Here is a 14344-nt window from a genome sequence, read left to right as displayed (position 1 = left end):
TAGAGATTTGAGGTAGGCTGTAAACCTTCTGAACAGGTTTAAGAATACCACAGAGGTAGCTGTTGAACTGAAAATATTCTTATTGTATTTGTTACTTATCTGTGAAGAATAATGGATCTGTATAGTTGAAAAGTTAATAATTTTTGTGCCAATTAACATACTACATAGAACATAGCTATGTTTAAATTAATGTATTTATGCAAATGTTTAAATGTAATGAAACACTTAAAGAGTCTCTAAGAATGCTGTTTCAAAAGCAGAAAAATAATATTTGCAAACCAACAGAATTCCATTACTCACTTGATCTACTTATTTTTAAAATACATGTTTATATCTAAAGTTTTCAAAATGCCTCAATTATTCATCCATACTGTCTGTGACAGATTTACTCTCTTGAATTTGTGCTCTGTTGCTATTTTTGTCTTGAAAGGCCATCTTGAGCTAACCTCAAAACCTGTTTTTCATCCAAACAGCAACTTCGCAAGCTGAGTTCCCTACTCTCAGCTATACCTGGGACAAAACTCTGTAGGGCACAAGGAAAATTGCCTCTTCTATGCACTTTTGTGGCTGGTTCCTAGAGCCTTAGTATTTTTTGTGAGCTCAAGTCCAGAGAAGAACTACCAAGCCAGTGAAGGGTATAGAGAGTAAATCCTGTGAGGAATGTCTGGGTGTGTTTATCCTGGAGAAAAGGAGGCTCAAGGGGGGTCTTATCACTCTCTGAAACTCCCTGAAAGGGCTGAGTGTAGCCAGGTGGGGGCCAGGCTCTTCTCCCAGGCAGCAAGTGACAGGATAAGGGGAATTGTCTCAAGTTGTGGCAGTGGAGGTCCAGGATGGACATCAGAAAGAATTTCTTGGGGAGGGTTGTCAAGCATTGGAACAGGCTGTTCAGGGAGGTGTTGAAGTTGCTCAAGAAATGACTGCACATGGCACTCAGTGCCATGGTCTGGTTGACAAGGTGGAAATCAGTCACAGGTTGGACTCAGTGATCTCAGAGCTCTTCTCTGAGCTGCTTCACATCTGTTTTGTTCTGTGTGCTGCTGTTTGTCACCCAAGACTGGTTTATTGACAGTCTTGCCAGAGGTGTAACCATTTGCAGGGAGCCCAGATTTCAAGTGGAAGCAGACCTTAAGGAAGATAGAAACCTGAATGGTTTTGGCTCAAGGTTTTCACCATGCCCAGTTTAAAAAAAAATTAAAAATTTGAATTTAATTTGAATTTCTGGTGACAGGATTTTAACAGAGTCAGATCATAAATTCAACATACTGTCAATGGGGAAAATCAAAGATTAGATTTAAAGAGAAATTTAAAACATGAAATTTAAAACATTTTATTCTTCAGTGATTTTTCCCTTTAAATTCCATAAAATATGCTGTGACCTAGGGCATGAAGCCAAACAAATTCAGACATATGAACATAAAGGCATCACTGAAAAAATAACTTGAAAAGATGGAGGTAACAATAATGACTAAAGGATGGATCCAAGTTTCAATAGAAATTACTTTTATATCAATGGAAAAGGTCAGCCTTTATGCAAGCGAGGATTTAAAAGCCTTGTTGTTATTACCTAAAGTAATACCCACAGTTACAGCATTTTTCCTCCTGCCATTTCATAAATGTCAGCATAAGGTTTTTATTCCAGGGATTGTGGAAGAAATATAGTGGATTACACACAAAATGAATGTTTTTACCATTTTAAATATGATTGGGTAACTAACTGGGTGTCTACAAAAAACCTAAAAATTAAGGTTGATTGTGTTGGGATATGAAATAAAATGGGTTGATAGTAATTACGGAGGCTAATAATTGATTTCTAGTGATCTAAATTACCATGCTTAAAATTATATAAATTCTTACTAAAATTTCCTAGTTTGCTGCAGTGTACCATTAATTCCACACTACAGAGGGCAAGCATGAATGTTTCTGATGCTTATGCCTTTTCTTTGATTCCTTGTAGATATTAAATACTTCTAAAATAAATTTCAATTCTATTTAAGACTTATTAACTTCAAATTTGGGAAGTAGGGGAGCATTATGATTTTGTGAGATAGTCTTTGTAGGATTAAAAGACGCAGACTTGACATTTCAGATGCTTAGGTATAAAAAAAGTTAATCTTTGTCTACCTGCAGTTGTTGAAACTTTTTAATTTTGCTTTCAGTTTCTTTCAGGTAAGAATCAGATTGTTTTGCTTGCAATTAGCTCTGAAAGGATCACTCCAGTACCCCATTCCCACCTTCCCCTTTGGCCCCCAAGTTGAATGTGGGTAATAATAATAATATTGAATAATAATAATATATTATATTCTTGAAGAAGCATGCCATTTCAAAGACAGAGGACGCCAGTATTGAGTCCAGTGTTCCAAGGTTAAGTCATTACACAGTGTAATAAGGCCTATAAAACTTGGTAATTACTGTACACACTGTAGGTCCAATCTGAGACTCTATACAAATAAGAAATTTCACAGCCACTATAAGCTGTACAATACATAGTGAATCAAGAATATTTGCTGAAAAAGCATTGATACATGCTCTAGCCAAAATATCTTCATTTTATCCTTTTTCCAACAAATAGCAGAAGTGTACTGGAGAAAAGTGTTAAAATAGAGTTTGGTCTAGTGTTGAATATATTTTTTAATCCTTGAAATGTTTTCTTCTCCAAATGGTTAAGTAGCTTTTTCTTCATTATTTAAGTAAGTGTGCAAACTCCAGAGAGGATCAGGGCAAACTGCTACATTTTTGTTAATCTAGTTGGACACAATTTTTGATCTAGCAGAGGTAAGAGAGAAGCTTTTTTTTTGTTGAAAATGAAACACTATCCTTAGTCTAAAACTTAATATTCCATAGTTAGTTGATCTATTTGGGAAGCTATTTTTTGCATTTGCTGCACCATGAAGCTTCCAATTCCTTTGCAAAATTAATTTCTTCAAATAGATTCTTGACATGTGTCAATTTATGGTTAGAGATGCAAATATTAACATTCAGCAATAGGAGACAGTGTTGTCATTGCAGTTCCTAAGGAGCTGAGCAAATGAGTTAATGAATGAATGGGTTAATGAATGAATTCATTAATGAATTTACCTTTAACCTCTAGAGACTGCAGTGTTAGTCTTTATTCTGTAAACAAGTACATGAAAATCTCACAGTCTGCAATCTCAGGGTCATTTCCTTATACTTCAGAACAAAGTAAAAATCTAAACCACAGTTCACCATAGCTGAGAATCTCCAAAGCTTAGCAACCTGAGTTGAAGACGAGGAGTAGAGCAGGTTAGTGCTATACTTCACTCAGTATATGTATTCATCGTGAAGAAATTGTAAAGGAAATTCGTACTCCTGATCAAAGGGTGAATCCAATTCCCTCAGAATGCATATTGCAGCTTTTAGTATTCTTCCACTGCTAAACTCTTTATTTTTTTATTCTTTTTTCCTGGAAGGTGGCAATCTATGTAGAACTTAACAGGGTTGTGATAGGGCAGTATTAATGCTATATTGGTTTCACACGTAGATGAGCCAACAGTAGATGGAACATTTGACTTTTCATATAAAGACTCTCCTTGTGAGGACATTGTGTGTTTTCCACTGATATTAGAGATAAATGCCACCTATCTAAACTCCTGTAGAGAATATTCTGACATAAATCTACTCAGGAGTTAGGTACCTGAGTAGATCCTTAAAATGCCACCAGGGTTAGAACTAGGCATAATAAAGATACCTCTTTGCATATCCACATATTTCAGTATTAAAGGGTAAGAGTGCCAAAAGATAATTATTTTAAGCTCAGCACACTGAAGGTTGAAGGTTTACTATTGTTGTGTTCCCATTATTGTCAGCAATTTCTCTCATATAACTGGTTTTAGATTTACCAGGATAACATTTTTTCATTCCTTTAGCTAACCAATGTGCCACTTATCTGTACGTAGCATCAATGGTGGCCTTTAGCATGCAACCACAAAGCTCTTTTACCAACAAGTTTGAAGCTTAGAGAATATGTTGAAAAATGTTCATGCTCACAAATTACAGAACGCTGAGTGTTTTTATCAGTTTGATTGGAGTAGTAATTTTTGGTAATTGGTTCTTTCACAGAATAACTCTATAGTCACTGAAATCATTAAAGAAAGAGTATACAATAAGTCTCAGAAAAAGAAACAGTTACTTTCAAAACCTCATACTGAGGACCTCCTGAAAAAGAGAAAACTGAAAGAGAAAACAAATGTTATTCCCTGCACCCACTGTTAGTACTGTTAATTGCTAAGCACATTTGTGATTGAAGAAGAAAATTCACTCCCCTGCAGCCAGGTTCTTTCTTTTAGTCTTACTGAAGTCATAAAGCTTTGAAGAGAAACTCCAGACCCAGCCAAAATGGGCTGTTCCAGTACAAGGGAATGAAGAAACTACTCTAGAGCTATGGCCACGGCTTTTTTGCTGTGCAATCATTGCCCCACTAATGCTTGCAGGTACTAGGGTGCAGGAGATGCTTCTCCTCCATCCAACCCTACAGCCTGAGCTCACCAAGAAAAGGCTGTTGGGGGTTGTCATGCAGTGGATGGAGCTTTGCAACTCATATGGGGTCATAGAATACATTCAAAATTACAACTTAATCTGACCTGTACCCAACAGAGTATTTCTTCTTTCCCACTTCTGCATCATTCCTCATTGTCTTATTCCAACTAACCTCTCACACTTATGTCCAACACTGTGTTCCCTTTACTGCATTCAAAGTACTGTTCCTTTGCTTTCTCTAAGGTTTTCATAATTTTTGTCTCTGCAATAAGCCTCCTCACCTCTACACCAGCATCTTCCCACAGAAATGACAAAATAGCAACACTTTCATGCCATTGCAATACTCATTGAAATTCTGTGCATAAATAAAAATTATCAGAAATTAATCATCATAACAGATTTTATTGGAAAATTGGAAAAAACCTACAAATACTTGATGAGATTTCAGAAAATATTATACTGGAAAAGTGCAATACAAAATTCTTTATGTATTTGGTGATACTTGTTCATTTTGGAATTTTTAAAATTCTCATTCCTTGACATTGCTTGAAAAAGAATTTGTGATATTCCAGAGTTAATTTACTAAAACTGATCACTCATAGGCAGTTTCCAGTTAATGGAATATTTTGAAAATATTTTACTAATAAAATAATCTTTAATCTCAACCCAACAATATGCAAGTGCTAACTGCTTTTTAGATCCCTTTTTTCCACACTATATTGTTCATTGGCTACTTATATTTTCAGCTCTTAAGGGAAAGAACTCTTCTTTGCACAGTACCTAAGACAGCAGGTTTCTGTTCTCAGGACTATCACAATAAATATGATTTGAATAATGATTGTTTGGTGTAGAAATCCTTGGATGAGAGTCATTGGTCTGGTTACAGCAGAAGGTTAAGATTTACTCTATCATGATCCTTTCCAGTCAGTGATATGATGAAGCCAGTGCTTATGGCACTGTTGCAACTTTGGTAAAAAACACATTTTATGTCAGTCACATTATGTAGGGACACACCACTAGTTCATAATATCACTTCCTGACAAAGGAAGTAATGAAAGCAGAATGAAATTTGCTGGGAGGATAGAATTGTCTGCTTTGATGTAGTACCAAGCAGTAGAAGATTCTATTTAGAAAATCTTGAGTCAAACAGTATTCCCAGCATGCACAATCTCAAACAGATTCTGTGCTCTCTAAAGCAGGAATCATTTATTGAGCTCTGTCTCTAAGCTACATTTCACCTTATGCCATGGTTGAGCAACTGCAAACATTATTTCTCCAGATTCAGCTACACATTATTGATGCCCTTTTAAATATGCACATAAAAAAACCCCTGTTTATGGCCCTCAATTAAATCTCTAATGGCATAATATCTAGCTGCCAAATAACTTCATGGTATTTTTATTGCTCTCATTAGCTTTACAGAAATGGAGCCAAACAAAAGAATACCCTGGTAACTGAGTAATATGTCTTTCCACCTGGTGTCTGGGAGATACAGATCATCTATATTGTTAGTTAGAAAATAGCTGTTTTGTTTCAAATTGTTTACAGACAGATTTCTTTTTTTTTAGAAAAACAATGAAGTTAGAGTTTTCAAAGTTAGTTACCTAATGTGTAAGTATTTTTTATTGCTCTGGCAGAGTAGATGGCAGAGAGCAGGTAGTTAAACAAAGTAGGGTTTTTTTTGGTAAAACAGTGCATGTCAGTGTGCTAGAGTCTGCTCAATCAGGCAGCTCCATAGATGTGAGGCTGCTGTAAGTCCCTAACCTCAGTTTCTGCCTGTAGCAAAGCTGAGCAGCTGGTCCCAGTGGATGGGTACATGGAACAAAACCCACACAGGAGCCATGCACATCAGCAATGCCCTAATGTGTTGACCTACATATATATATATATATATATATATATATATATATATATATATATATATATGTTTATTTGCACATAAAGAAATTGATTGCTCCAGTAGCTACTTCTAGTTGTTTAGCTGGTTTCAGATCCTCTTGCTCTCCCCAGCTGTGTGGGACCTGCATTTGGGCCTGGAGGTTTGCAATCTAACTCTTTCTTCACTGGCTAATCCAGTTGAGAGTTCACTGTCATCCAAAGGTACCACTCAGAACAGTCTGCCCAGACAGGAGATAGAAATAGGGTTTAATGAGATTATAGGATAAACTATGGTGATCAGGCACACATTTCAGTCTGACAAGCCACCAGTTTACACTGAACTGAAACTGTTTATTCCCTTTATTTCCCATTCTTGTTTCTCCCCAGCCCACTTTGAACCTTTCTTTTTTTCCCCAAAACCTTTCTTCCACTGCATCCCTTAATGAGTGTTCTGCCTCCTTCAGTCAGTGAGTGAGTGGGGAAGGGGATTTGTTTGGTGGGCTTTATGAGGACAATAGTCTGACTGTGCTTTGGTAGTCAGATGTAGCTCACTCCCTGCACTCAGTTTTCACTGATGAGACTGCTAGAGTTCCTCTCCCAGCCCTCTGTTTTTATGCAATCGTGTCCTGGCCTGTGCAGATGTTAATTAGCCTTTAATCTAGTAGCCTAGCCCAGTCTATAAGTAAATTTACACTGCATCCAAAGCACATTGCTACAAAATTTTGCTTGAAACAGATAAAGGAAAGCATGTACCGTATTTTGCCACTGTCTCTATCACTCAATGTAATTAACTCAATGTTTAAGTGTATTTACTTAGAGTGTCAGTATCCACAACAGCTAATCCAAGAGTCACCTTTTCTTCTTCTGTTTTTGGAATAAAATAGTGATACATTCAGTAATATACTATTATTAGAATTTTTGTTTTTCAACCTATCAGCTAGTCTGACATTCATGAAAGAGAAGAATTCCTCACATACATGAATCCCCTAGGTAGAAAATTAAATTTTATACTTTATGACTATGCTATATATTAAAAATACTTAAAATTGCTATCAGAAGATAGCAATTGTGGAGTTGGGCTTGGTAGTTAGTAGAGATGAATGTACATAATATTTCAAGTTGTAATGTAAATTCTAGCTTTCAGTCTCTAAAATTTGATTCTTTAGAGCTTATGATTTTTTATTTTTTGTTCTGTAAGAGACTGCTGTAAAGATAAATCCTGAAGTTATGGTTAAATATACAAACCACCAGGGAAGAAAACAGCATATTCAGGAGATGGTAGAGAAAGATTACTACTCTTAGCTAAAGCATTATCTTTGTTTTTGTGGGAAAACAAAGGCAGTAGAGTTGGTATTTAGAAAAGAAAAGAAAAATGGTAGAAAATGATCAGGTTTTAGCTTTTGTTACACTTCTACTATGAGTCTGTTGGGCATTCTTTACCTTGCCTCCCCATCTGTAAAGTAGGAATAATGGTAATTTCTTCTTCTCTTGGCTTTTTTTTTTTTTTTTTTTTGTCAGTTTAGGTAGTGAGAGTTCCAAGAAAATTTTAGGCTCAGTTCTGTAAAATCAATAGAAATGAAAAGCATAAATACTATGATGGAAATGTAAAGGTCTAAAGTATTTTCAAGGATGTGGGGGTTTGTGATTTTCCTTTTTCAAAATTGACTGAAGTCTTTCAGACTGAGGAACATATCTCCGTGGGTGAGGAAATTTGTTTCATTCATCATCACATCTTGACTGCTAATCAAGGGAAGGACTGCCAAGGGCTGTTAGGAGGTGACTTGTTTAAGAAAGAAATTCTGGAAAAATATATTATAAGCCCATATATAGGCTTTTCAGGTGAAATCTAAAAGTCTTTTACTGCTCCCACTTCATGCAACACAAAAATATGAAATCCTTAGTCCCAACAAATTAACTGAATATCTAGGTTCAGCAGAAGATTTCCTAGGCTTCCTCACAAAGTATGCCACAGAACCCATGTGCCTAAAGTTGCCAGCTAGAATCAGTCACAAGAAATTCAGATGATAGACGTGCCTGAGCTCCATATCTTCTCTGGAGCCTGTACATCACCATGAAGGCAGCCTGAGGGATTCAGACAGCCAATTAGGGCTCATCCAGAGAGGAAAAGCAGAGCTCAGGTCACACTACTATCTACAGCTTTTAATTTGCAGTATAATCCCAACCATCACTGTCAGTCAGAAACACATCTGACCATGATGCTCAAGCCATGGCTAGGAACATGCATCCTGCCATTTGTGATCTCTGTGGGGGAGTGCAGACTTTGCTATGTTCACAGTACAGCTAAATATTCTGGATGGTCCTGCAGATCATCACAATCTTGCTTTATTGAGTTCCTTTTTTTTCTATATTTTGTTTCATACAGCTGCAGTTCAGTCTTCCAAATGGTAATTAACTCGTTTTGAGAGCTCCTTAAACTGCCTTCCCCCAGGCCTGAAAGATTAACATTGTTTATCATCATGACTAATGGAAATGTGAAACTTTTTCAGTAGAGATTGGTAAAGTACTTTTGGCTTTTGACTTCTTTAGCCACAGAAGCAGAACTAGTGTTGGACATAATGTCATTGCCAGTGGCTGATACACAGTTGTTCCTGTTCTTGCAAGCCTGAAAGTATTTCAGATAGAAAATTTTTCCATCTGTGCAGAACTGAGTAAAGACTTCTCTGTCATTCTCAAGAAATTTATCCATCAGCAGAGCCAAGAAAGAAAGAAAGAAAAGAATGCAAGAACTAAAAGTCAGGACAAAGACATGATTCTCTCAACTCTGCTTCACAGCGTCTGATTTAAGTATTGGTGTTTGGCTTTCATCTTCATCTAGCAAGTAGCATTGTAAGCACAGTTTTCAAACCTACAGTTTCATTATATTATTAATTCCAGGGCAGAATTGTTTTACAGGAATATCTAACTCTTCTGTGCATTCTAAAACACCAGTAATAGTTTCCATTTCCATCAAGGACCCCTGTATTCTGGCATGTGATGACCAGCTGTTGAATACTATCTATCAGCTGTGTTAAAAGGGAGAAAATCAGATAGAATGTCAGAATACAATAACTTGGTTGGAATTAAATGAAGACTTTTAAAAGGAGGCATATCATCTTCTAATTATTATTTACTCAACCCTTGGTTTTGGATAATATCGTGGCAAATCAATGTCCAGTACATCCCTTATAAAAGAATGCATTCATTCCTAAAAGAGAGACATTGCCTCATAGCATCCTTAATAATGCTAATTACCCTTTTATCAAAACATTTTCATGTCATAGATAGGGAAGATGCATTTTAGATACAGTTATGACACAATGAGTATTACTTTCTTATTAAGCAAGTACTTTCAAAAAAACAAGGCATCTCTCCAGAAGCCTTTTAAGCCCAATTTGAGTTGCAAATACCAAATAGTAAGCAACCGTATTAAGCAACATTCTTATTTTACACATTCTTATTTTCCCTCTTTTGATGCTTATCTCCTGTGTTTTCAGATGACAGCTACACTTGCATGGAGTACAAAACCAACTCTTTAAATGACCATCATGAGACAGTCTCCATGTCATGTTCATAGCTGTGTTCTAAAATCTGTTTGATTCTTTTATCCCTATTGTAGGTTACCAGAACTGTAGACAGAGCTTAGTCTGTGGCACTCATAGGTCCATATTCCTTCCCTATAACCCTCTTGTTCTTTTGCACAGCCACATTACAGAGATAGTTCACACTCATCTCATTTTCAAAAGCTCCAGAGGAAAAATGCTCCTGTTTATTAATTAATGCATTAATTTCTTCCTCATTCTATTTATTTGGTTCTTCAGTTTACAAAAATCATTGCATTTTCCTTGGAGAGTACTCTAATAAAGATCCTTACTGATGATGCCTCTCTTTTGTTGTATTAAAAATTTTCATTCTTTGAGTCAATGTAATAATTTTCTATTTCTGCCAATTCTTCACATAAAAAGACATACATAAAAGTTAAAAAACCAAAAGGTATTAATTCTTTATCTGTATGAGTCTTAGCTTGAAGGTTCAGAGTTTTGCAAATGTTCCAGCTAATTTTAGAAGTAATAAAATATTGTAAATACTATCACATGTACATGAAACAGTTACTGTTTGTAGTTTCATTATTTCACCTTCACCTGAGAAAAAGGTATCTTTTATGAGCACAATCATCTGTGTTCTGCATTATACAGCCCCAAGTTTTTGGCTAATTTCTGAAGTAAAAGACTAATGCTTGTGCCTGTCATTTATTTATAGTAATAAAGACTGCATGTGTTTACACCACACTGGAATTTATATTTAAGTGGTTCTCTCTTCACTGTTTGTATATGCACAAAATTCTCTGACTGAGTTTAAAACTAGCCCAGATGAAATTTTCCAGCCTGTAGCTCAGTTACATGCCTGAAACATGTCTGGATATTCAGAAGTGGCATATGGGAAATGTAGCCAGCTGTTGTTATCTTCCACATTGTCTACAGTGAACATGTTTTAGACTTAGCTGCATTAACTGACACTTCACTTGGTTTTGCACTTGAAAAACAGTTGCATGATGATGTAGTCTAATTTTTTGATGCAGAAAATGAATTGCATACTGAGAATTGAGTCATCTGATAAACCACGATGGATTTTTCCTCACCAATAACACAGCTTGTTCCCATGCTGTGCTAGACAGAATTGGTTGCAAGCATACAAGTACCTGTGAATGTGCTAGGGGTAGGAGTGGAAAGCTGGGATAAGGAGCTCCCTATCTAGATAAATTGTTCTTCTTTAGTTTCGAAGAGTGAGGTTGGCTACCGAGAATCCAATAGCTGCCTGCAGTCATCTCCGAGCAGGGAGTGTACTGGTGGGAGAAGCAGGAGGTTTGCTTTAAGTCGTAATGTCTTTTCTCCAGGCTAAGCAAACAGATTTAGCCGCAACGGGGACTCCAGAGCACCCAGAATTGTAACCTGAATTCTGAGGACATCTAGTGGTGTCAGCCCACTGCAGAGACTGGGTCCTAGTCCCAGCTGGTGACCGCTTGCATATCTGTATTTCAGCTGAAATTTACTACAAAATCAAATGCAGTAAAAACAATTGGTTGAATGCACCGAAAAAGTAGCATGCTTCAGCTCAAATGATCCTGAATTCAATATTGACAGTCTCAAATATTGAAAAGTTTTGAGATTGGATCAAAAATCATAAACTTCGAAATAAATGATGTACCTTTTCTATTCGCCTTCTGTTTTCAGGACTTTCAGAGTTCAAGTATGTTGACCTCTTCTTTGCATCAGTAGGGATAAAAGTATATTTTTGTTGCTAAAAGACTGCTTTCCTAGGTTAATTGATTAATCTAGAAGTTAGAACTCTAAGATAAGAACCCAGTATCCCAAGATGCCAAAGAAATATGCAAGATTTGTTAATGCTTAGAAATTGTAATCCTATCACTGCTAGCCAAAGACTTCTGGAAAGGCCTACCTACTTCTCTGAGATTCAGGTTTTCAGCTTCCCAAGTGGAACTGTTGGTGTTGCCTCACCTTTTTGAGAGAGAACAAGAATCAATTAGCTGCAATTCAAAAAGGACTTTGATCAAGTCAAGCGATACGTATTGCACGCTGAGCATTGTTACTGACTGCTGCATGATGGCGTGTTTTTCAGTGAGCCCTTGATCTGATACTTCCTCCCGAGGAAAGACAGGCATCATGAAAAAGAGATTCATTTCATCAGTTCAAATCATTTTGCAGCTTGCTCTGACTACAGTAGGTCTGACTGGTAGGTACAATTCCTGAAACACTTATTTTTTCCTTAAGACACTTTCTTTAGAAAAGTCTGAGGCTTTACCCAATCTATCTCAACCACCATTGGAGCATGTACCTATTTAAATTACTTTCTTCTGAAGTTTGGTATGGCGATTTTGAAAATGGCTGGAGCTGTCTTTTTATAGTATTACTTTAAGGACTGTTTGGTGGCAATACTGAAAGGCACTTACTCCACTCCTATATTCACTTCATGCCTGTCACCTTCTTGGGAGTTAGCATATGAATAGTTGCACCATTTGAGATATTTTATGAATATATATGGGACTTTATGAAATAATGATTAGCTTAGGTTAAAAGGTCACACATTTGTTGTCTAAAAATGAATGTAAATGTATGATCTGTGTTCTTGCTATAAGTTAATGAGAAGTAGCCTTAACAAGAAATATTCTTAAATGTATTTGGATTAACAGGGAATATTTGAATGATTAATGAGTACATTCAGGTGGCCAGTACCCAAAAAATTCCATCTAGCCCATTAATTTCCTTCTTTTCATAATTGTCTCACCTGTAATTTACCCCAAATATGCACAAAGAATGGATTTTTAGTTCTGTTGCAAAGTTGAAGATGGAATTTAATCTTAAAATGATCTGAAGATAAAAAATGTTAACATTTATGAAGATGAACCCTAGAGATTATATTTCACATCTTCATCGTTTAATTTGGAGATAAATATATCATTTCGAGTTTAGGTAAATAAATAATAATATAATAAAATAAAATAAATGTTGATGTTAAAAACCAAAAACATTCTACTAGCTATTTTATAAGTTTGAGGTAAAATGTGTTTACTTTTCTGAGAATATTGATCCTTTTCCCAGGCAGATTTATTTGCCCAATTCAGTCCTCAGTTCCATATAGTTTTAATGTCTTCAGAAAAAGATTGCTTGGTTGACTTATCATTCAACAATAGCATCCAAAAGCATTGCCCACTTCTAATTTAACTAGTTGGGTCTTTGCACTTCCCTAGGTCAGTCGTACCCTGGAAAACCTCAGATAATAAGATGTCGTTCTCTAGAAAAGGAAACCTTTTCGTGTTGGTGGAAGCCTGGCTCAGATGGAGGACTTCCAAACAATTACACCCTGTTCTACAGCAAGGACAGGTAATGAGTGGTTCATACGTACTCTGTAAGTGATGGTTATGACAGACTGAGAGAATGACAATATTAATTTGTGAAGTTGTTTTTATTAATCCATTTGAACCTCAGATGGACAACAAGGGCAGCATAAGATTTGTGGCTTCCCTTGTTGGAAGAAAACATGACCACTGACAGCCCCAAGTCTTCAGCCTGTCCCTTCTGAAACTCATCTACCAAAAATCGCCCTTGTCTGAAGATGTGCTGGGAGCAAAGGCATGTTTGCCCATCTTTTCAGGAAGCACAGAGCTTTCAGCTGAACGGGATCTCCTCTGAGCACTGGAGCATGAGGGCACCACAGGGCAGCCAGTCTCCCATCACCCCAGCCATGGAGCAGGGCAGGAGGAGGGGAGCCCAGTCCTGGGCATCGGTCTCCTCCTTGGGGACAGGGGCAGGTTGAGGTCAGGCTGGGCCAGGACATCGACTCAGGGGCTGTGTCTGGGAAAGGCAGGGCTGTGTGGAGCAGGAGCCCTGCTGATCAGGGAGCCTGGGACCCAGGTAGTGCATGATGGGGCTGGGCAGGGGCAGTGACGGCTGGTGAGTACATCACCCTGCACACCAAAACCCCCATCTGGACTATAGTCATTTTTTTTCCTATTGCTTTTTTGGTCAATGGTTCCCAAAATGCAGTGAAATCAGACATGGGTACCACATCACAGAAGTTAATATTTTGGTAAATTCTCAACTGCCTCATGTTCAGGAATAAAGCATGTATATGCTTGACAGCTTTACTTAACCTGTCCATCTTTGTTTAACTGTACTTTCTTCCTGAAAACAAACAGTCTTTGAACAGGGACAAGTAAGCAGGGAAGCTCAGAAACTAATTTTTTTTTAATAAATCCAGTGAGATTCAGAATTGGTAAGATAAAGCCTCAGACATCCCTGCTACAATTAAATATTCCAAATCACTGAGCAGAAAAAGATACAGTCTTTAACGAAGTTCCTGTACACAATGATGATTTGAAAACTTTTGTTTTATGAAAGCCTGGATGTTTCAGTCTTGATCAAAAAGTTTAATGAACATTTAAATTCATACCTGTCAC

At 36.9% G+C, this 14344-nt stretch overlaps 1 protein-coding gene across 8 annotated transcripts in view; it reads left to right on the top strand.

The window, feature by feature from the left end:
• Positions 1-14344, top strand: part of PRLR (prolactin receptor) — a 154392-nt gene that overhangs the window by 118706 nt on the left and 21342 nt on the right. For all 8 annotated transcript variants that reach the window (XM_015653093.3, XM_015653099.3, XM_015653097.3 and 5 more), the window contains 2 exons: positions 12007-12120; positions 13136-13268. In XM_015653093.3, the coding sequence (XP_015508579.1) occupies positions 12051-12120; positions 13136-13268 (203 nt within the window). In that variant the 5' untranslated portion in view covers positions 12007-12050. The remainder of the gene's footprint in view (positions 1-12006; positions 12121-13135; positions 13269-14344) is intronic.

This window comes from Parus major, chromosome Z, assembly GCF_001522545.3.
Source record: "Parus major isolate Abel chromosome Z, Parus_major1.1, whole genome shotgun sequence".
Classification (NCBI taxonomy): Eukaryota; Metazoa; Chordata; class Aves; order Passeriformes; family Paridae; genus Parus; species Parus major.
The sequence above is the reverse complement of the archived record's forward strand: the minus strand, read 5'-3'. Positions and strand labels throughout refer to the sequence as shown.